Source organism: Trachypithecus francoisi, unplaced genomic scaffold (assembly GCF_009764315.1).
Source record: "Trachypithecus francoisi isolate TF-2019V2 unplaced genomic scaffold, Tfra_2.0 Lachesis_group5, whole genome shotgun sequence".
NCBI lineage: Eukaryota > Metazoa > Chordata > Mammalia > Primates > Cercopithecidae > Trachypithecus > Trachypithecus francoisi.
Window position 1 is genome coordinate 146,904,083 of NW_022681470.1, and position 21,751 is coordinate 146,925,833.

General features: G+C 51.0%; 1 protein-coding gene across 1 annotated transcript; it reads left to right on the forward strand.

Annotated features, from left to right (window-relative positions):
* The first annotated feature begins 372 nt into the window (after positions 1-372).
* ZNF77 (zinc finger protein 77) lies at positions 373-14,280 on the forward strand. The gene is made up of 4 exons (XM_033196093.1): positions 373-508; positions 8,886-9,012; positions 10,727-10,904; positions 12,625-14,280. Exons 1-4 carry the CDS (start codon positions 506-508, stop codon positions 13,949-13,951), a joined length of 1,635 nt encoding a protein of 544 aa, XP_033051984.1. The 5' UTR covers positions 373-505; the 3' UTR covers positions 13,952-14,280.
* Positions 14,281-21,751: the final 7,471 nt, after the last annotated feature.

Sequence of the window (21,751 nt, forward strand, 5' to 3'; positions counted from 1 at the left end):
CCTCCTCCCACGAGAGGCCGCTCCGAGGGGAAACTGAGTCTGGAGTTCCCGCGCAGTCAGGGAGGAGGACGCCGCGCCCTCCCCGGACTGGAGTGAGTTCGCCCAGATCCGCGTGTCCCCGGCTGGAGGGTCAGCCACGCGTGTTCTCGACGCGCCCGTCACTCGGGACAACTAGCCAATCAGGACAGGCAGGGGCGGTGCCCAGGGAACTGTCCAATCAGGGACGTTAAGCCAAAAAAATGGAGCCCTGACCAATCAAGGGCGCTAGGGGGACGGACTGGGGAACTCTCCAATCAGGGGTGCGGAGTTGACAGTATTGTCTAATCAGAGTCGCGACTTCCCGAGATCTGTCCAATCAGGCCCTAGGGACGGAAAGCCCAGTTCCCCTCTGCCCTGTGCACTTCCCCGCCTACCCCCGAGCGGCTCAGGTGGCCTGTGGTACTCACCGGCGCCGGCCGCTGGACCGCGGGGCGCTTGCCCCGGAGAGCCCAGGAGCGGGCGGGACATGGTGAGTGCGGGGCGCGAGCCGAGCCCGGGCCCAGGGCGAGGTGGGGCGGCAGGAACCGGCGTCCGCCCGAGTTCGCGGCCGGAGGAAGCTGAGGGACGCGCGGGGCGGCGCAGGACGAGCGCCTGGGCCCCGGGAACGCGATCACAGCGGCCGACCGGTAGGGCTGGGGGCAGTCTGGGGAGACAGCAGGGGTGGTCAGGGACTGGAGGGGTCGTTTCTGGGGACAGTAGAGGTCAGGAGTTTGGGGGGAGCTTGTGGGGACAGCAGAGGTGGTCAGGGGCTTGGAGCAGTTTAAGTGGACAGTAGAGGTTTAAGGGGCGCTGGGGCAGTTTGCGGGGACAGTAGAGGTTTAAGGGGCGCTGGGGCAGTTTGCGGGGACAGTAGAGGCGGCCAGGGACTCAAGGGCAGTTTTGGGAGAGTGGAGGAGGGGAGGGGCAGTTTGCGGGAACAGACTTGTTCAGGGGCTCGGCGGCACTTTGGGAGCTCAGTAGAGGGGAGTCAGGCTCAAGGGCAGATTAGGGGGCCAGTAGCAGCGGTCAGGAAGTCGGGGGCAGTTTGGGGGGGCAGTAGAGGCCGTCATGTGTTTGAAGGGGGCAGTTTTGGGGAACAGAGGTGATCAGGGGCTCGAAGGCAGTTTAGGGGGACAATAGTTGCAGTCGGGAGATTGGGGGCAGCTCGAGGGGACAGCAGAAGCGGTCAGGGGCTTGGGCACTTTGGGGGTCAGTAGAGGCGGTCAGGGGCTTGAGGGCAGTTTGGGGGGACAGTAGAGGCAGTCAGGTGCTCGGGGAGAGTTTGAGGAGAGGTCGGGGGCCGTCAGGGGCTTGGCGGTCAGTTTGGGAAGGTCTGCCAAGGAGGAGGTGGTGCCCTGTCCTGGAGCCTGTCAAACAAAAATAAAATCCTGGGCCGGGCGCGATAGCTCACGCCTGTAATCCCAGCACTTTGGGAGGCTGAGGCGGGTGGATCACCTGAGGTCAGAAGTTCCAGACCAGCCTGTCCAACATGGCGAAACCCCGTCTGTACTAAAAATACAAAAGTTAGCCGGGCGAGGTGGCAGCGCCTGTAGTCCCAGCTACTTGGGAGGCTGAGGCAGGAGAATGGCGTGAACCCGGGAGGCGGAGCTTGCAGTGAGCCGAGATCGGGCCACTGCACTCCAGCCTGGCGACAGAGCGAGACTCCGTCTCAAAAAACAAAAACAAAAAAAAATCGTGGCTAGAGAAGGAGAGAGAAAAATAGGGATAAGCCCCAGCCTCAGAAACCTGCCTGCTCTCAAAATCAACCAGGAAAAGGCTTTACTTTCATAAACAAGAAAGGGTTTGGAGGAACTTTTTAGGGGACAAGCAGAAAGTGGATTGACAGTAAATGTACCTCCTCGTGGTCAGCTCGCTCAGGGGAGGTGATGGGGGGGCTCCACACTTATTGCTTGCTCAGACTCAGGGCGGCCACTCAAAGTTCAGGGACCTGTGGAGAGGACAGAAGGCTGAGTAAAGTTTGGGGAAGAAACGGGACGCTGTGGTTAAGCCTGTGTCAACCCAAACATAGTAAGGAAACTTTTATGAAAAAGGATTATTGCAAGGTATTGGGGGAGGGGGAGAAGGGGCTGTTGGAATAGGGAGAAGGGTTAGTTGGATTAGGGGAAGAGGAGTAATGCCAGAGGCTTGGGGTTCTATTGCAGTGGGGTGGGGGTATAAGCAACAGGGACATGGGGACAGTTGATGATTGGGTTGGGGGACTAATGCCATAGGCACAGGGATACAGCTGCAGGGGGAGAGCTCTGTGACCATCAAGTATGCAGGCATCTGAAGAGTTGGCTAGGCCTGGCGCAGTGGCTCATGCCTGTACTCCCAGCACTTTGGGAGGCTGAAGCGGGTGGGTCACCTGAGGTCGGGAGTTCAAGACCAGCCTGGCCAACATGGTGAAATCCCATCTCTACTAAAAAATACAAAAATTAGCTGGCGTGGTAGTGTGTGCCTGTAATCCCAGCTGCTTGGCGGGCTGAGGCAGGGAGAATTGCTTGAATCCAGGAGGCGGAGGTTGCAGTGAGCGGTGATCACACCACTACACTCCAGCCTGGGCCACAGAGTGAGACTCCATCTGAAAAAAAAGAAAGAGTTTGCTAAAAAAAGTTTTTCTTTTCGGCCAGGCGCGGTGGCTCAAGCCTGTAATCCCAGCACTTTGGGAGGCCGAGACGGGCGGATCAGAAGGTCAGGAGATGGAGACCATCCTGGCTAACCTGGTGAAACCCCGTCTCTACTAAAAATTACAAAAACTAGCCGGGCGAGGTGGCGGGCGCCTGTAGTCCCAGCTACTTGGGAGGCTGAGGCAGGAGAATGGTGTGAACCTGAAGGGCGGAGCTTGCAGTGAGCAGAGATCCGGCCACTGCACTCCAGTTTGGGCAACAGAGCGAGACTCTGTCTCAAAAAAAAAAAAAAAAGTTTTTCTTTTCTTTCTTTCTTTTAGTCAGGTCTTAGTCTGTTGCCCAGGCTGGAATGCAGTGGTGCGATCATGGCTTACTGCAGCTTCAACCTTCTGGACTCAGGCAGGCCTCCTGCCTCAGCCTCCTGAGTAGCTGGGACTATGCATGCCCCACTACACCCAGCTAATTCTTAACAAAAATGTTTTAACGGCCAGGTGTGGTGGCTCACACCTGTCATCCCAGAACTTTGGGAAGCCGAACCAGGATGATGCTTGAGACCAGAAGTTTGAGACCAGCGTGGGCCATCTAGTGAGACCTCGTCAATTTTTTTCTTTTCCTGTAGAGAAAAATATGTTGCCCAGACTGGTCTTGAACTCCTGAGCTCCACTGATCCTTTCCCCTCGGCCTGCGAATGTGATGGGATTACAGGCGTGAGCACCTGGTCTTGAAGCAGTTTTCTGTTTTGTTTTGTTTTTGAGATGGAGTCTAGCTCTATTGCCCATGCTGAGTGCTGTGGCGCTATCTCAGCTCATTGCAACCTCTGCCTCCTGGGCTCAAGAGATTCTCCTTCCTCAGCCTCCCAAGTAGCTGGGATTACAGGTGTATGCTACCATGCTCAGCTAATTTTTGTATTTTTGCATTTTTATTTTTTTTTTGAGATACAGCTTCACTCTCGTTGCCCAGGCTGGAGTGCAATGGCCCAGTCTTGGCTCACTGCAACCTCTGCCTCCCAGGTTCAAGTGATTCTCCTGCCTCAGCCTCCCGAGTAGCTGGGATTACAGGCATGGACCACCACGTATGGCTAATTTTTGTATTTTCAGTAGAGACGGGGTTTTTCCATGTTGGTCAGGCTGGTCTCGAACTCCTGACCTCGTGATCCACCCGCCTCGGTCTCCCAAAGTGCTGGGATTACAGGCGTGAGCCACTGCTCCTAACCTAGCGAATCATTTCTGAGACAAAGAATGGGACTTCGGAGGGTCTGAATCTGGCCTTGTCATCTTCATTAATCTTACCTAAGTCATATGGGAAGGGAGGGTTCTGGCTGTGCCCATTTCCAGAGCACAGCAGGATGGGGTTCACCTTTGCTGGTTTCCAGGAGCACAGAACTGAAGTCAGTTCAACATTGTCACCTGACAGCTGCAAACAGCCTCGTCTGTGTCCAGCTCAGCACTAGTATTGTTCCTATTTCAGCCCCAGGTTTTAATAAATGTAAAATAATGAGACTGGGGATGCGCACCTGTGGTTCCAGCCACTTGAGAGGCTCGGGGAGCAGAATCACTTGAGCTCACGAGTTTGAGGCTGCACCACTGCACTCCAGCCTGGGCAACAGAGCTAGACCCTGTCTCAGAAAAAAAAAAAAAAAAAAAAGAGCGGGGTGCGGTGGCTCACACCTGTAACCCCAGCACCGTGGGAGGCTGAGGTGGGCAGATCACAAGGTCAGAAGTTCAGGACCACCCTGACCGACATGGTGAAACCTCATCTCTACTAAAAATACAAAAATTAGCTGGGCGTGGTGTTGCGTGCCTGTAATCCCAGCTACTTGGGAGGCTGAGGCAGGAGAATCGCTTGAACCCAGGAGGCGGACGTTGCAGTGAGCTGAGATTGCGTCACTGCACTCCAGCCTGGGCAACAGAGCTAGACCCTGTCTCAAAAAAAAAAAAAAGAATAAATGCTTTTTGTCTTTTTTTCTTGTCCTTAGTGAGGGCAGTCAGTAGTGTCTCAGATGTGTTCTTTGCCTTCTGCCACTGCCTGGTGTTATTCTGTGGCTTAGCCTGAGAAGGCTGCTGTGGAAAACTCTCAAACTTGGAAAACGTTGCTTCTTCTATTAGGACGAGGGGAAAGGCGCACACACAGCCCCACGCCTTATTGTGAGGTGGGCGAAGGTGTGGATTGAAAACATTCATGAAACTAGCACCGACTTAGGCAGGGTGCAGAGTTTGTGACAACGTGTGACCCTGCTCCGTCTCCTGTTAGTATCTGCGCATCAGATGGATGCACATTCTGTAAAATGCGACCCACAGTACTGAGACCCACAGTACAGAGAAGCGGCAATTCCAGTTAGGGGATTGACAAACAATTTATCATGAGGATAATCATGAACTCATACCTGTTTTCTGCACGGGACCCGTTGTGGGATAAAAAACCTTCTAGATATCCCAGCACTTTGGGAGGCCGAGACGGGCAGATCACGAGGTCAGGAGATCGAGACCATCCTGGCTAACACGGTGAAACCCCCATCTCTACTAAAAAATACAAAAAACTAGCCGGGCGCGGTGGCGGGCGCCTGTAGTCCCAGCTCCTCGGGAGGCTGAGGCAGGAGAATGGCGTAAACCCGGGAGGCGGAGCTTGCAGTGAGCTGAGATCCAGCCACTGCACTCCAGTCCGGGCTACAGAGCGAGACTCCGCCTCAAAAAAAAAAAAAAACCTTCTAGATTAGTCTTTTAGAATCCAGCACTCACTCCTTTGTCCTTTAACACTGAAAGTAGTGATTTGGCTGCGTTCTTACTTTTTTTTTTTGAGACAGTCTCGCTCTGTCTCCCAGGCTGGAGTGCAGTGGTTTGATCTCAGCTCACTGCAACCTCCGCCTCCTGGGTTCAAGCGATTCTCCTGCCTCAGTCTCCCGAGTAGCTGAGATTACAGGCGCGCCACCACGCCTGGCTAATTTTTGTATTTTTAGTAGAGACGGGTATAAGGTTAGCCGAGAGAAAGGATGAGAGAGAGACCCAAGGTCAGGCGAGGAAGTTTATTGAACCTACTGGCTGCTCCACTAGAGAGAGAGGAGGCAAGCCTGAGCTTACAAAATGAGGGGTTTCTGTGGGGGAGAGAGACCCTGGGGTTGTTTGCTGGTTAATGTTGCCCCATATTACCTTGTGACATTTATCACGGGAGGGTGTAAGTCAAGTTTGTTTATGCTTCCCATGACCTCCCCCTGTGCGGTCCGGATGGTTTGTAATTGGGGTTTGCTTATCGCAGCAAGGTCTGATCAGTGAGGAGTCTTGATCACTGCGGTGAGAAGCTTCCCTGGCTTCACTGTGGTGCCCAGATAAGGGCTTAGAAATGTAAAGAGGCGGCCGGGCGCGGTGGCTCAAGCCTGTAATCCCAGCCCTTTGGGAGGCCGAGGCGGGCAGATCACGAAGTCAGGAGATCGAGACCACGGTGAAACCCCGTGTCTACTAAAAATACAAAAAATTAGCTGGAGGAGGTGGCAGGCGCCTGTAGTCCCAGCTACTCAGGAGGCTGAGGCAGGGGAATGGCGTAAACCCGGGAGGCGGAGTTTGCAGTGAGTTGAGATCCGGCCACTGCACTCCAGCCTGGGCCACAGAGCGAGACTGCATCTCAAAAAAAAAAAAAAAAAAAAGAAATGTAAAGAGGCTTGAGGGAAGGGTGGGCACAGAGAAGAGTTGCAGAGCATCTGGGGGAGGGGTGGGCGCGCCAAGAAGCTTTTTTGAGGCAGTTTGTCCCTAACAACGGGCTTTCACCACGTTGGCCAGGCTGGTCTTGAACTCCTGACCTCAAGTGATCCACCTGCCTCAGCCTCCTAAAGGGCTGGGGTTACAGGCATGAGCCACCGTGCCCAGCCTCAGCTGCGTTTGTATTCAGGCCCAGGTTAAGGGACTTTGGTTGAAGCGGGTGTGGCACCTGAGGTGGGACCAGTGTGCTTCATGCCATTCGTATATCCGTGGATGAACACGGCTTTGCAATGCAGATTCCCACCTGATACTTCTCAGATTTTTGGATACGGCTGGATGGTGGATAGAATAAACCGCTTGTTTGGGGCATCTATGAAGATGACTTGGCAGTTTTCCTTTAATGTGAATTATGAGTTCATACCTTTTTTTTGAGCTGGAATCTCACTCTGTTGCCCAGGCTGGAGTGCAGTGGTGCGATCTCGGCTCACTGCAAGCTCCGCCTCCCGGGTTTAAGTGATTCTCCTGCCTCAGCCTCCTGAGTAGCTGGAACTACAGGCGCCTGCCACCATGCCTGGCTAATTTTTTTTTCTTTTTTTTTTTGAGACGGAGTTTTGCTTTCATTGCCCAGGCTGGAGTGCAGTGGTGCAATCTCAGCTCACTGCAGCCTCTGCCTCCCAGATTAAAGCGATTCTCTTGCCTCAGCCTCCCAGGTAGCTGGGATTACAGGCATCCGCCACCACGCCCGGTTACTTTTTTTTTGTATTTTTAGTAGAGATGGAGTTTCATCATGTTGGACAGGCTGGTCTTGAACTCCTGACCTCAGGTGATTCACCTGCCTTGGCCTCCCAAAGTGCTAGGATTACAGGCGTGAGCCACCGTGCCTGGCTAATTTTTGTATTTTTAGTAGAGATGGGGTTTCATCATGTTGGCGAGGCTGCTCATGAACTCCTGACCTCAAGTGATCTGCTGGCCTCGGTCTCCCAAAGTGCTGGGATTACAGTTGTGAGCCACCTTTCCCGGCCTTTTTTTTTTTTTTTTTTTTTTGAGATAGGGTATCACTGTGTCACCCATGCTGGAGTGCAGTGGCAACATCTTGGCTCACTGCAGCCTCAACCCCCTGGGCTCAAATGATCCTCCCACCTCAGCCTCCTGAGTAGCTGGGACTCCAGGTGCACACCACCATGCCTGGCTAATTTTTGTATTTTTTGTAGAGACAGGGTTTCACCATATTGTCCAGGTTGGTCTCGAACTTCTGGGCTCAAACAGTCCTCCCATCTCAGTCTCCCAAAGTTCTGGGATTGTAGGCATGAGCCACCAAGCCCAGCTGCTGATAGCATTTTATTGTAGAATAGAACACATGTAGAAAAGTTTTGTAAGACAATTACAGAATCAGCTGAACCATCCTAAAGTGAACAGTGTGTAATGACAGGCCTTGACATCTCATTTGAAATGATACATAATGGTAGGCTTCTCCCTCCAGTTCAGGCCAATATCCTAAATTCTTTTAGGTTTTTGTTGTTGTTGTTGTTAGAGACAGGGTTTTACCGTGTTGCCTAGGCTGGTCTCGAACTCCTGAGCTCAAGTGATCTGCCTGCCTCAGCCTCCCAAAGTGTTGGAACTACAGGCGTGAACCACCACACCTGGCCAGTATCCTAAATTATAAGGATATAGTCTCTTCTCTTTCTTTTTTTTTTTTTTTGAGACGGAGTCTCGCTCTATTGCCCAGCCTGGAGTGCAGTGGTGTGATCTGGGCTCACTGCAGGCTCCACCTCCTGGGTTCACACCATTCTCCTGCCTCAGCTTCCCGAGTAGCTGGGACTATAGGCGCCTGCCACCACACCCTGCTAAGTTTTCTTTTCTTTTCTTTTCTTTTTTTTGTATTTTTATTAGAGACAGGGTTTCACCGTGTTAGCCAGGATAGTCTCGACCTCCTGACCTCGTGATCTGCCTGCCTCGGCCTTATTTTATTTTTTTGAGATTGGGTCTCACTCTGTTGCCCAGGCTGGAGTGCAGTGGCACAGTCATAGTTCACTGCAGCCTTGAACCCCTGGGCTCAAGCGATCGTCCCTCCTCACCCTCCTAAGTAGCTGGGACTACAGGTGTGTGCCACCATGGCTGGTTAATTTATCATATTTTATTTTTTTTGTAGAGACGGGATCTCACTATGTAGCCCAGGCTGGTCTCCAACTCCTGGCCCTAAGCAATCCTCCCACCTCAGCCTCTCAAAGTACTAGGATTACAGGCACAAGCCACCAGCCTTAGCTTAATGATATTTTCACATTTTTTAGTGTTTCCTCTGCCCTGCAGATCTGAGATCTGCCATTTCTCAGTAATTCCTTGTAAGTCTCCCGCAGAGGCCATCATCACGCTTTGCTTCCTGTTGGGAAGGTACTCACAGCATTGAGTGTACCGCACTTTTTCATATTGTCTGTCCCCTCTCACAAGAACATAAGCTCTGTGTGGCTCAGTTCCCCAGGCTGTCGGCCTCACCCCCTTCCTGTGCACACTGGGGAGGATGGTGCCTTGCTGAAGTGGGATGTGTGGGATGTTTTAGGACTCCCTGGTCTTTGAGGAAGTGGCTGTGAACTTCACCCCAGAAGAGTGGGCGTTGCTGGATCATGCTCAGAGGAGCCTGTACAGAGATGTGATGCTGGAGACCTGCAGGAACCTGGCCTCCTTAGGTGAGATTGGCATCATTCCCTCCCTGCGTCCCTGGAGAGCAGAGATACCTTGTGTTTCTTTTTATTTGAGCTCAGAAATTGAAATATGTTGGAAAAGAGAGAGATATGATCCCAACCCCCATGGAACATGGAGTCCAAATGCTTCTCCCTGAAAACAAAGTTTTGTGTATTATTGATATTTAGGTTTTCTTGATCACCAGTGTTTTGGCTGCTCACATGTTATAAGTGTGGGCAGAGTATTCTGTGTCACGTTGGGGCAACGGAGGCAGCTCTGTGGTTCACCACACAGAGTCACTGTACTGGGAAAAAAAAAGTACACTGTGATAAAGTAAATCAAAGTTACACAGTGAGTAATCCATGTTTGACATGGTCATTTTGCTGCAGTTAAAACTCTCAGTCATCATCGGTGGTCTGGGAGGTCAAAGTGTTGGCCTGTCTCGGGGAACATTTGTTGCCCTTCACAATCCTTCCTCATCATGTGATTCTCAAGGAGTGGGCGGCGCCCACACCTGAGGGCAGCCGGGCACAGCGGAGAGGAAGGACTCCTGTAAGGGCCCTGTGCCTGTGAGCACCAGGAGAGCAGTAAGCAGCCCTCGGGCAGAGTGGGTTCTGGATAAGAAGGTTCTGTTTGGCAGTGTGGGTTAGAAACACAAACCCTTCTCTGAGAAGGAGGAGGTGTGTCCTGTCTCAGCTGCCCTGTGCGGCTTTTCCGCCATCCTCCTGCACCGTCCTCCTTCGCAGGGGAAAGCCTCTGTATTTCCTCATATAAAAGGAGCGTTTGCGCATGTGCATTTTGCCCACCACCTTTGTACTTTCCTTTTCTGATAATATTTTACTTGACATCAGTCTCCATCTCTTTGGAACTATTCTGTTTCTTAGTAAACAGGCTGCCATGTTCATCTCTTCTTTTTTTTTTGGAGACAGAGTTTTATTGCCCATTGCCCAGGCTAGAGTGCAATGGCACAATCTCGGTTCACTGCAACCGCCACCTCCCAGGTACAAGGGATTCTTCTGCCTCAACCTCCCAAGTAGCTGGGATTACAGGCATGTGCCACTATGCCTGGCTAATTTTTTGTATTTTTAGTAGAGACAGGGTTTAACCATGTTGGTCAGGCTGGTTTTGAACTCCTGACCTCAGGTGATCCACCCGGCTTGGCCTCCCAAAGTTCTGGGATTATAGGCGTGAGCCCCTCCGCCCGGCACTATTCTTTTTTTGAGACAGGATCTCACTCTGTCACCCAGGCTGGAGTGCCGTGGTGCGATCATGGCCTACTGCAGCTTTGACTTCCTGGGCTCAAGTGATCCTCCCTCCTTGGCCTCCCAAGGAGCTGGGATTATAGGCACACAACACCAACACCACGCGTGGCTAATTTAAATTTTTTGTTGTTGTTCAGAGATGAGGTCTCCTTATTTTCCTACGTTGCCCAGGCTCCTCTTGAACTCCTGGGATCAAGCAATTCTCCTACCTTGGCCCCCCAGTGCTTTGGGGTTACAGGCATGAGCCACTGCACCCGGCTCATCTGTTTTTTATTATTGCCAAATTCTCAAATAGATGAGGTCATCAGAGTCTCACTTTGATAGCATGTCTATTCTTCCTTATAAACTGTGGTTACATTTTTGGATTAGTATATGAAAAGAAATCCATATGCGGTCTATTTTCTTTCCTTTATCCCAACATATTTCCCCTAAGAAATTGTGTAATTGATTGTTGCAGATTGTTGCATTTATGTTAGAACCAGTGGATCAAGTTCTCAGAGGGATGTTTTGGGGAATGGAATATCCAATGATGAAGAAATTGTAAAGTTCACAAGTGATTACTGGTCTATTTTTGGAGAAAATTGGAGATTTGATAACATTGGAGATCAGCACCAAATCCCAGAGAGGCATTTGAGGTGAGTGGCTCACAATCAGAGGGATGGGCCTCTCCACAGAGTGTCAAACTAACTTGCCATTAAACGAAAAGTATCAGCCGGGCGGGGGGGGGGGAGCTCACGCCTGTAATCCCAGCACTTTGGGAGGCTGAGGCGGCCGGATCACCTGAGGTCAATAGTTCGAAACCAGCCTGGCCAATATGGAGAAACCCTGTCTCTACTAAAAATACAAAACTAGCTGGGCGTGGTGGCCCATGCCTGTAATCCCAGCTGCTCAGGAGATTGAGGCAGGAGAATCGCCTGAACCTGGGAAGCGGAGGTTGTGGTAAGCCGAGATCACGCCACTGCACTCCACCTGGGCGATGAGAGCAAAGCTCCATCTCAAAAAAAAAAAAAAAAAAAAGTATAAACCAGCTACACAATTGTAGACTCATGGAGACTTTTTTCTTTTTCTTTATTTTCTCTTTTTAAAAATATATTTTAATAATTACTTTTTTTTAATTTTATTTTTTAATTTATTCCAGAGTGGGGATTCACTCTGTCACTCAGGCTGAAGTGCAGTGGCACAGATCTTGGCTCACTGCAACCTTCGCCTCCTGGGCTCAAGCAATCCTCCCATCTCATCCTCCCCAGTAGCTGGGACCACAGGCACACACCACCACACCTGGCTAATTTTTGTGTTTTTGTAGAGACGGAGTTTCACCATGTTACCTAGACTGGTATCAAACTCCTGGACTCAGCAGTCCACCCATCTCGGCCTCCCAAAGTGCTTGGATTACAGGTGTGATCCACTATACCTGGCCGAGACTTTACCTAAGAGAATATTTTCATAAATGTGATGTCGACGTCACATGTCTGAAACAGTTGGAAACAATATCAGGAAACCTCATCGATGAGAAACACCGTGGTGGGGCACAGTGGCTCACGCCTGTAATCCCAGCACTTTGGGAGGCCGAGGCAGGTGGATCACCTGAGGTCAGGAGTTCGAGACCAGCCTGACCAACATGGGGAAACCCCATCTCTACTAAAAAAAAAAAAAAATACAAAAAAGAATTAGCCAGGTGTGGTGGTGCATGCCTGTAATCCCAGCCACTCGGGAGGGTGAGGCAGGAGTATCACTTGAACCCGGGAGGTGGACGAGGTGGAAGTTGTGGTGAGCCAAGATTGTGCCATTGCACTCCAGCCTGGGCAACAAGAGCAAAACTCCGTCTCAAAAAAAAAGAAAAGACAAAGGCCAGGCACGGTGGCTCACGCCTGTAATCCCAGTACTTTGGGAGGCTGAAGTGGGCGGATCACGAGGTCAGGAGATCAAGACCATCCTGGCTAACATGGTAAAACCTCGTCTCTACTAAAATAAAAAAAATTAGCCGGGCCTGGTGGCGGGCGCCTGTAGTCCCAGCTACTCGGAAGGCTGAGGCAGGAGAATGGCATGAATCCGGGAGGTGGAGCTTGCAGTGAGCCAAGATGGCACCACTGCACTCCAGCCTGGGCGACAGAGCGAGACTCTTTCTCAAAAAAAAAAAAAAAAGAAAAAAAGAAACACCGTGAAATTTATGGCTGCAGTTGAGCCTTCAGCTGGAGCATTAAGCTTGTTCTCCATAGACACCAGGCAGACCGTGCTGAAAATAGACCCATTCAGTGAAACTGGAAAATATGTAATCAAAATAATCACTAAAAACCATTGATCAGTTAATCACTTATAATCATTAATGACTAGTAGTGTGCTTCCCGTTTTGAACAGACGTCCACTGGGGAGCCTCTGTGAAAGTAATGAAGGTCATCCATGTGGAGAGACCTGGAGCCAGACGGCGAACCTTCCTGTGCACAAGAGTTGCCCTGCCGAAGCTCAGCCCTCTGAGTGCACTGAGTGTGGCAAAGCCTTCGAGCATCAGCAGAGATCTCACACCAGAGAGAGACTGTGTAAGGAATGCCGGCAAGCCTGTAGCTGCCTCTCCTGCCAAAGCCCTCCTACGAAAACGCAGACTGTAGAGAAACCCTGTAATGGCCGGGACTCAGGGAGACCATCCGCGACATATATGAAAAGTCTCAGCAGTCAAAAGTCTTATGAATGTAAGAAATGTGGAAAAGCTTTCACGTGTCGCTCCTCTTTCAGGGGACATGTGAATAGTCACCATGGGCAGAAAACCCATGCCTGTAAAGTATGTGGGAAGAGCTTTATGTATTATTCCTACCTTACACGGCATGTAAGAACTCACACAGGCGAGAAACCCTACGAGTGTAAGGAGTGTGGGAAAGCCTTCAGCTGTCCCTCATACTTTCGAGAACATGTCAGAACACACACTGGAGAGAAACCGTATGAATGTAAGCATTGTGGAAAATCATTCAGCTGTTACTCCTCCTTTAGAGATCACGTGAGGACGCACACTGGAGAGAAACCCTGTCAGTGTAAACATTGCGGAAAAGCGTTCACTTGTTACTCATCTCTTCGAGAACACGGGAGAACACACAGTGGTGAGAAACCCTATGAATGTAAGGAATGCAGCAAAGCCTTCAGGTACCCCTCCTCTCTGCGAGCACACGTGAGAATGCACACCGGAGAGAAGCCCTATGTGTGCAAGCAGTGTGGGAAGGCCTTCGGATGTCCCACTTACTTTAGAAGACATGTGAAAACACACAGCGGGGTGAAGCCCTATGAATGTAAGGAGTGTGGGAAAGCCTACAGTTTTTCCTCCTCCCTTCGAATCCACGTGAGGACGCATACTGGAGAGAAGCCCTTTGAGTGTAAGCATTGTGGGAAAGCCTTCAGCTGTCACTCCTCCCTTCGAGAGCATGTGCGAACCCACAGCGGGGAGAAGCCGTATGAATGTAATCAGTGTGGGAAAGCCTTCAGCCACGCTCAGTACTTTCAAAAGCATGTGAGATCACACAGTGGAGTCAAACCCTACGAATGTCCTGAATGTGGGAAAGCCTACAGTTGTTCCTCGTCCCTTCGTGTGCACGTGAGAACACACACTGGAGAGAGACCGTATGAATGCAAGCAGTGTGGGAAAACCTTCAGGTATCTCGCATCGCTGCAAGCACACGTGAGAACACATGCTGGAGCGTGAATCCACGAATACAGTGGACCTGGGGGAGTGTTCAACCCTAAAACCTTGTTGTAAATGCGAGAAAACACTGGCAAGAAACCTTATTTATGTAGAGCATGTAGGAAAACCTTCTGGGATAGCGCTTATTTTGTACCTGAAAACTCCGAGTAGGAGAGAAATCTCTTAATTATGATTAATATGGTATTGCCTTTACATGCCTCAGCCTTAATAGTGATTCCTTGGCCGGGTGCGGTGGCTCAAGCCTGTAATCCCAGCACTTTGGGAGGCCGAGGCGGGCGGATCACAAGGTCAGGAGATCGAGACCATCCTGGCTAACACGGTGAAACCCCGTCTCTACTAAAAGTACAAAAAAAAAAAAACTAGATGGGCGAGGTGGCGGGCGCCTGTAGTCCCAGCTCCTCGGGAGGCTGAGGCAGGAGAATGGCGTGAACCCGGGAGGCGGAGCTTGCAGTGAGCTGAGATCCGGCCACTGCACTCCAGCTTGGGTGACAGAGCGAGACTCCGTCTCAAAAAAAAAAAAAAAAATTGTGATTCCTTGTGTATAATTTCTAGTTTATGTTTGTGATGTAAACTTAATACTCTGTTTTGTACGCTTTCAGCTATACTATGTATATTTTGTCATTTAGGACTTTAAGTAATTGTAGTTATATAAAATTTGTCTCATTTCCATTGCAATGTCTTTTGGACCTGGGGGGTGATTGTTTTTTTGTTTTCATGCACAACTTGGTGTGAGTTTAGATGAAACATTTTTGATTCCTTCTTTTTTTTTTTGAGACAGAGTCTTGCTGTGTTGCCCAGGCTGGAGTGCAGAGGCATGATCTTGGCTCACAGCAACCTCCACCTCCCTGGTTCAACCAATTCTCCTGCCTCAGCCTCCCAAGTAGCTGGGACTACAAGCACGTGCCATCATGTCCAGCTAATTTTTGTATTTTTAGTAGATATGGAGGTTTTGCCATGTTGGCCAGCCTGGTCTCGAACTCCTGACATCAGGTGATCTGCCTGCCTTAGCTTCCCAAAGTGTTGGGATTACAGATGTGAGCCACTGTGCCTGGCCTGATTTCCACTTTCCGTTATATTTCCAGTGTGTGATCATGAGACTGTTATTTCTTTTCCAGTCCACTATTGCAGGTACTGGAATTTGCTGTCACTCTACCTTTCCCTTCAATCATATTTTTTTAATTAAAAGTTTTATTTTATTTTTTTTTTTTTTTTTTTTTTTTTTTTTTTGAGAGGAGTCTCGCTCTGACGCCCAGGCTGGAGTGCAGTGGCGGATCTCAGCTCACTGCAAGCTGGCCCCCGGTTCACGCCATTCTCCTGCCTCAGCCTCCCGAGTAGCTGGGACTACAGGCGCCGCCACCTCGCCCGGCTAGTTTTTTGTATTTTAGTAGAGACGGGGTTTCACCGTGTTAGCCAGGATGGTCTCGATCTCCTGACCTCGTGATCGCCCGTCTCGGCCTCCCAAAGTGCTGGGATTACAGGCTTGAGCCACCGCGCCCGGCTATAAAAGTTTTATTTTATAGAGATAGTGTCTTGCTATGTTGCCCAAGCTAGTATCGAACTCCTGGGCTCAAGCAGTCCCCTCGCCTCGGCCTCTCAAAGTGCTGGATTACAGGCATGAGTCTCCATTCCCAGTGTCCTTCAGTCTTTATTATTTAAAGATGGGTCTTCCACATTTGTTTGTTCCTTGTGGATACCACTTGGTGTAACGCAGATACAGAGTCAGAAGACTCTTGACAGACATCATTCTTAACTGGTTTCTGGTCATATTTTGAATTACAGGCGTGAGCTACCACACCCAGCCCTATTTTCTTGCTCACTGTCCTTGATCTTGGTTGGAAATTGGACAAACTGCATTAAGAGGAAAGACCTTTTTTTTTTTTTTTTTTTTTTTTTTTGAGACGGAGTCTCGCTCTGTCACCCAGGCTGGAGTGCAGTGGCCAGATCTCAGCTCACTGTAAGCTCCGCCTCCCGGGTTTACGCCATTCTCCTGCCTCAGCCTCCCGAGTAGCTGGGATTACAGGCGCCGCCACCTCGCCCGGCTAGTTTTTTGTATTTTTAGTAGAGACGGGGTTTCACAGTGTTAGCCAGGATGGTCTCGATCTCCTGACCTCGTGATCCGCCCGCCTCGGCCTCCCAAAGTGCTGGGATTACAGGCTTGAGCCACCGCGCCCGGCCAAGAGGAAAGACCTTTTGACATGAAGATGAAAGTTAGTGTATAGCTTGTTCTACTTGATTGTCCTGTCAGCCCTAATAAGGCTGGAAACTAGATATCCCAGAGTCCCTTCTGTTTATGGTTCTGAGTTAAAGTTCATGAGAAGGTGAAGGCACATCAGTTTTGAAAAGTGAAGTGAAGAAGGCATTATTCTCAGTTCTAATAGCCTACCCAGAAACAAATACGTGGCAACCTTATGGACCTATGTTGCAACCCTTTTTTTTTTTTTTTGAGATGGAGTCTCGCTGTGTCACCCAGGTTGGAGTGCAGCAGTGCGATCTTGGCTCACTGCAACCCTCACCTCTTGGGTTCAAACAGTTATCCCGTTTCAGCCTCCTGAGTAGCTGGGACTACAGGCCCCCAACACCCACACCCGGCTAATTTTTTTTTTTTCTTTTTTTTTTTTTTTTTAGTAGAGATGGGTTTCACCACGTTAGCCAGAATGGTCTGCATCTCTTGACCTCATGATCCGCCTGCCTTGGCCTCCCGAAGTGCTGGGATTACAGGTGTGAACCACCGCATCCAACTATAATACATTTTTTTTCTGACCTGGCTCTGCTAGTCTAGAACAGCTCCCAAAGCCAACATGACATTGGACTTTAGTTTCCTCTTAGCACACTCCACAGACTTTTCCACAAGCATCCCCACCAGGGACCCTCCTTAGGATTCAGGTACACAGAGATCCTTGGATTTCACCATCCCTCTGGTTTTCATCAGGCCATTCCAGGCTATTGCATTTAGTGATCTCCTCTCTTCCTGTGAACCCCTTTATCTCCAACTCTTCTCATAGTTACATGATTTCTGTAGTAAGCATCTTGTTCCTTAATCGTAACCTGTTTCCTCACTCCACCCTGACAGTTTTAATGTTGCAGCCAAGAATGCATCGCGTTGTTGATGTTGAGTGGCGGCGTGACCACTGAGCCTCCATTTTCTTTTTCTTTTTTTTCTCGAGACAATTTTCGCTCTTGTTACCCAGGCTAGAGTGCCATGGCACGATCTCAGCTCACTGCAACCTCCATCTCCTGGGTTCAAGCGATTCTCCTGCCTCAGCCTCCTGAGTAGCTGGGATTACAGGTGTGCGCCACCACACCTGGCTAATTTTTTTTTGTATTTTTAGTAGAGACAGGGTTTCACCATGTTGCTCAGGCTGGTCTTGAGCTCCTGACCTAAGGTGATCCACCTGCCTTGGCCTCCAAAATGCTGGGATTACAGGCATGAGCCACCGCACCCACCCTTTCTTTTCCTTTTTGATACTGAGTCTCATTCTGTTGCCCAGGCTGGAATGCAATGGCACGATCTTGGCTCACTGCAAGCTCTGCTTCCCAGGTTCAAGTGATTTTCCTGCCTCAGCCTCCTGAGGAGCTGGGACTACAGGTGCACACCACCACACCCGGCTTTTCTGTATTTGTGTTTATCTATTTTTTTGAGACAGTGTCTTGCTCTGTCACCCAGGCTGGACTACAATGGTGCGATTTTGGCTCACTGCAACCTCTGCCTCCTGAGTTCAAGCCATTCTCCTGCCTCAGCCCCCCAAGTAGCTGGGACTTCAGGCATGAGCCACCACACCCAGCCAATTTTTGTATTTTTAGTAGAGACAGGGTTTCACCATGTTGGCCAGGCTGGTCTCGAACTCCTGACCTCAAGTGACCTGCCCACTTCGGCCTCCCAAAGTGCTGGGATTACGGGTGTGAGTCACCACACCCGGCCTATTTATTTATTTATGTTTGAGACAAAGTCTCGCTCTGTTGCTCAGGCTGGAGTGCAATGGCACAATCTCGGCTCACTGCAACCTCCACTTCCCGGGTTCAAGCGATTCTCCTGCCTCAGCCTCCTGAGTAGCTGAAATTACAGGAGTGCACCACCACACTCAGCTATTTTTTTGTATTTTTAGTAGAGATGGGGTTTCGCCATGTTGGTCAGGCTGGTCTCAAACTTCTGACCTCAAGCGATCCACCTGGCTTGGCCTCCCAAAGTGCTAGGATTACAGGCATGAGCCACCATGTCTGGTCTTCAATTATTAAAAAAAAAAAAAAAATAGAGACATGTTGCCCAGGGTGGTCTCGAACTCCTGAGTTAAAGGGATCCACCCACCTTGGCCTCCCAAAGTGCTGCGATTACAGGCATGAGCCAGCGTGCTTGGCCTCTATTTTCTCTTTTTCTTTTTTTTTTTTTGAGAGATGGAGTCTTGCTGCTTCACCCAGGCTGGAGTGCAGTGGCGAGATCTTGGCTCACTGCAGTCTCCACCTCCTGGCTTCAAGTGATTCTCCTGCCTCAGCCTCCTGAGTAGCTCAGATTACAGGTGTGTGCCATCATGCCCAGCTAATTTTTGTATTTTTAGTAGAGATGGGGTTTCACCATGTTGGCCAGGATGGTCTCGATCTCCTGACCTTGTGATCCGCCCGCCTCAGCCTCCCAAAGTGTTGGAATTACAGGCGTGAGCCACCGCACCCAGCCCTATTTTCTATTTTGGTTATTTCAGACTAGGAATACAGAGATGCAGAAAACCACAGCTGTGCACTGAGACCACTGACACTTGGGAGTCACTGCACTCCGGGCACAGGGACCGCCACGGACAAGCGAGTCCTCCCAGACACGCAGGAGTAGCCCCCATGGCCGACAAAAATCACAACATTTGTTCTGGGGACAAAAGGATGGACACATCCAGAGACACGGACACACCCACAAATCATCGCCCCCCCCACTCTTCAGCCCCACAGCGCTCCCCTGGTCCCTCCACAATCTCTGCCATCTGTCACCTCCATACCCAGAGCATCGTCCATCGTGGGTGGGGGCCCCGCCACAGAGATGCCACTCCCCAGACCCAGAAGATGACCGCAAGCTACTGCAACGCGGGGCAGGGGTTCAGGGTGTCCGTAATCTCCCACCTCGCCCTGTCTCTGAGTCCCCTTTTCTGTCGCTTAGAAAAACCACAGCAGCGGCCCTCGCAGAAGGTGGGAGCTTAGCCCGCGGCTTCCGTAATCACAGGGGGCCCCGCGGCACGCGGCTTAAGCGGCAGAGCGCGCTGCATGCCGGGAGACGCCTGACGGAAGGGGTTTTGAGCGACTGCTCAGCCTCCGTTTGAGGTCGCTATTTCCCACAAGCCCCCGGGGCAGGGGCCTCGCAGCCGCGGTTGTCTGGCTGGAACTGCGCGGGTGCTGCGGTGAGCTTCCGGGTCTGGTGCGGCTGTGCAGGTGCAGGCCCTCCGGCCTCGGAGACTGCGAAACGGAGGGGCAATGGGTGCGGGTGGGCCTGCTGGTGTGAGGGACCGAGGGGCGGTGGGTGCGGGTGGGCCTGTGGGCGTGAGGGACCGAGGGGCAGTGGGTGTGGGTGGGCCTGCTGGTGAGGGTGGGTGTGGGTGCGCCTGTGGGTGTGGGGGACCGAGGGGCAGTGCATTTGGGTGCGCCTGCCGGTGTGGGGGGACCGAGGGTGGGTGTGGGTGCGCCTGCAGACGTCGGGGACAGAGAGGCAGTGGGTCGGGGGAACCTAGAGTGGGCGTGGGTGCATCTGCGCTGGCTGTGGTGGGGCGCCTTTGAGGTTGGTGGTTGTGGTTGTCCTGGGGCGCCGAGGTGGCTACAAGGCTGTGGGGTGCCTGTGGCTGTAGTCGCGGGTGGCCGTGGAACATGGACCCAGCCACTCTTTTTCCGGCGCTTTCCCCTCGCAGCTGCAACTGTGCTCCCGAGAGGGTGCAGGTGCGGGTCTTTAATGAGGCTTGCGGAGAAGAAGCCATGGAACTGGGTTGTTACGGGAGCTGAGAGTCGAAACTGGCCTCAAGCCAAGTCCTCAGCTGATGCCTGAGAATTAGGACGGCCCCCCCCCCCCCACCCAACTAGGTAGAGTCCCCTTTGGGAGAACTGGAGTGCGCCTTTAGGTTTCAAAACCACAGCATCTCCAAAGATCTGACCCTGGGGACCTGAATAAACTCAACTCTCACAGAAGCGCTCTTGGCAGGTGCGGCCCGCAAGGGCATTTCCTAACGTCAGTACAGGCAAGTTTGGGGCATGAGTCCTCCTTCCTCAGACCTTCAGTGCTTCCTAAATATCCAAAGGTGGTAAAAGAAACGTTGCACGTTTTCTTTTCTTTTTCTTTTTGAGACGGAGTTTTGCTGTTGTTGCCCAGGCTGGAGTGCAGTGGCGCTATCTTGGCTCGCCGCAACCTCCGTCTCTTGGGTTCAAGCGATTCCCCTGCCTCAGCCTCCCGAGTAGCTGGGATTACAGGCACCTGCCACCACTCCCGGCTAATTTTTTGTATTTTTTGTTTCCCCATGTTGGTCAGGCTGGTCTTGAACTCCTGACCTCAGGTGATCCGCCCGCCTCGGCCTCCCAAAGTGCTGGGATTACAGACGTGATCCACTGTGCCCGACCACGTTGCACATTTTCAATTACAGTTCAGGAGGGTTTACATTTTCTCCTAGGAAGCGAAAGCGGTTTGTTATTTTTTATTATTTTTAATATACACACAGTAAGACTAAGCGTATTCCTATGAGTTTTCGTAAATGCACATTTACACCACCAAAATAGAGAACATTCCATCACTCCCCACATACTCTTGGGTTTCCCATCTGTACTCAGCCTTTCACCCCAACCACGGATCTGCTTTAGCTACCTGTATCTTTGCCTTTCCAGAATGTCATGTTATGTGAAACATGTAGCTTTTTGAACCCTGTTTGTAAAATTCGATGCCATATTTGTAAAATTAGCTAATTATACTTGTCATTTATTGATTGATCGAGAGACAAGGGTCACATCCTGTCACCTAGGCTGGAGTGGGAGGGGCACAGTCATAGCTCACTGCTGTCTCAGACGTCTGGGCTTAAGTGATCTTCCCACCTCAGCCTCCCCAGTAGCTGGGACTCCAGGCATGCAGCACCATGCCTTGCTAATTAAAAAAAAATTTTTAGTAGAGACAAGGTCTCCTTGTGTTGCCCACACTGGCCTCGAACTCCTGAACTCAAGCAATCCTCCCACTTAGGCCTCCCGAAGTGCTGTGTTTACAGGCATGAGCCATGGCACCCAGCCTATTATTGTCTTGTAGAGTTCTCAGTTTAAAAACTTGATGGGCCGGGCACGGTGGCTCACGCCTGTCATCCCAGCATTTCGGGAGGCCAAGGCAGGCGGATCATCTGAGGTCAGGAGTTGGAGACCAGCCTGACCAGTATGGAGAAACCCCGTCTCTACTAAAAATACAAAAAGTTAGCCGGGCGTGGTGGCACATGCCTGTAATCCCAGCTACTCGGAAGTCTGAGGCAGGAAAATCGCTTGAACCTGGGAGGCAGAGGTTGCGGTTGCCATGAGCCGAGATTGCGCCATTTCTTTCCAGCCTGGGCAACAAGAGCGAAGCTCTGTCTAAAAAAAAACCAAAAAACAAAAAACAAAAAAACAATAACAAAAAAAGCTTTTGACAGAGCTAAGTAAAAGAGATGGCAGATAACAGGCCTTCAAAACTGAGAGGTTCTTTGGGAGGCCGAGACGGGCGGATCACGAGGTCAGGAGATCGAGACCATCCTGGCTAACACGGTGAAACCCCGCCTCTACTAAAAATACAAAAACTAGCCGGGCGAGGTGGCGGCGCCTGTAGTCCCAGCTACTCGG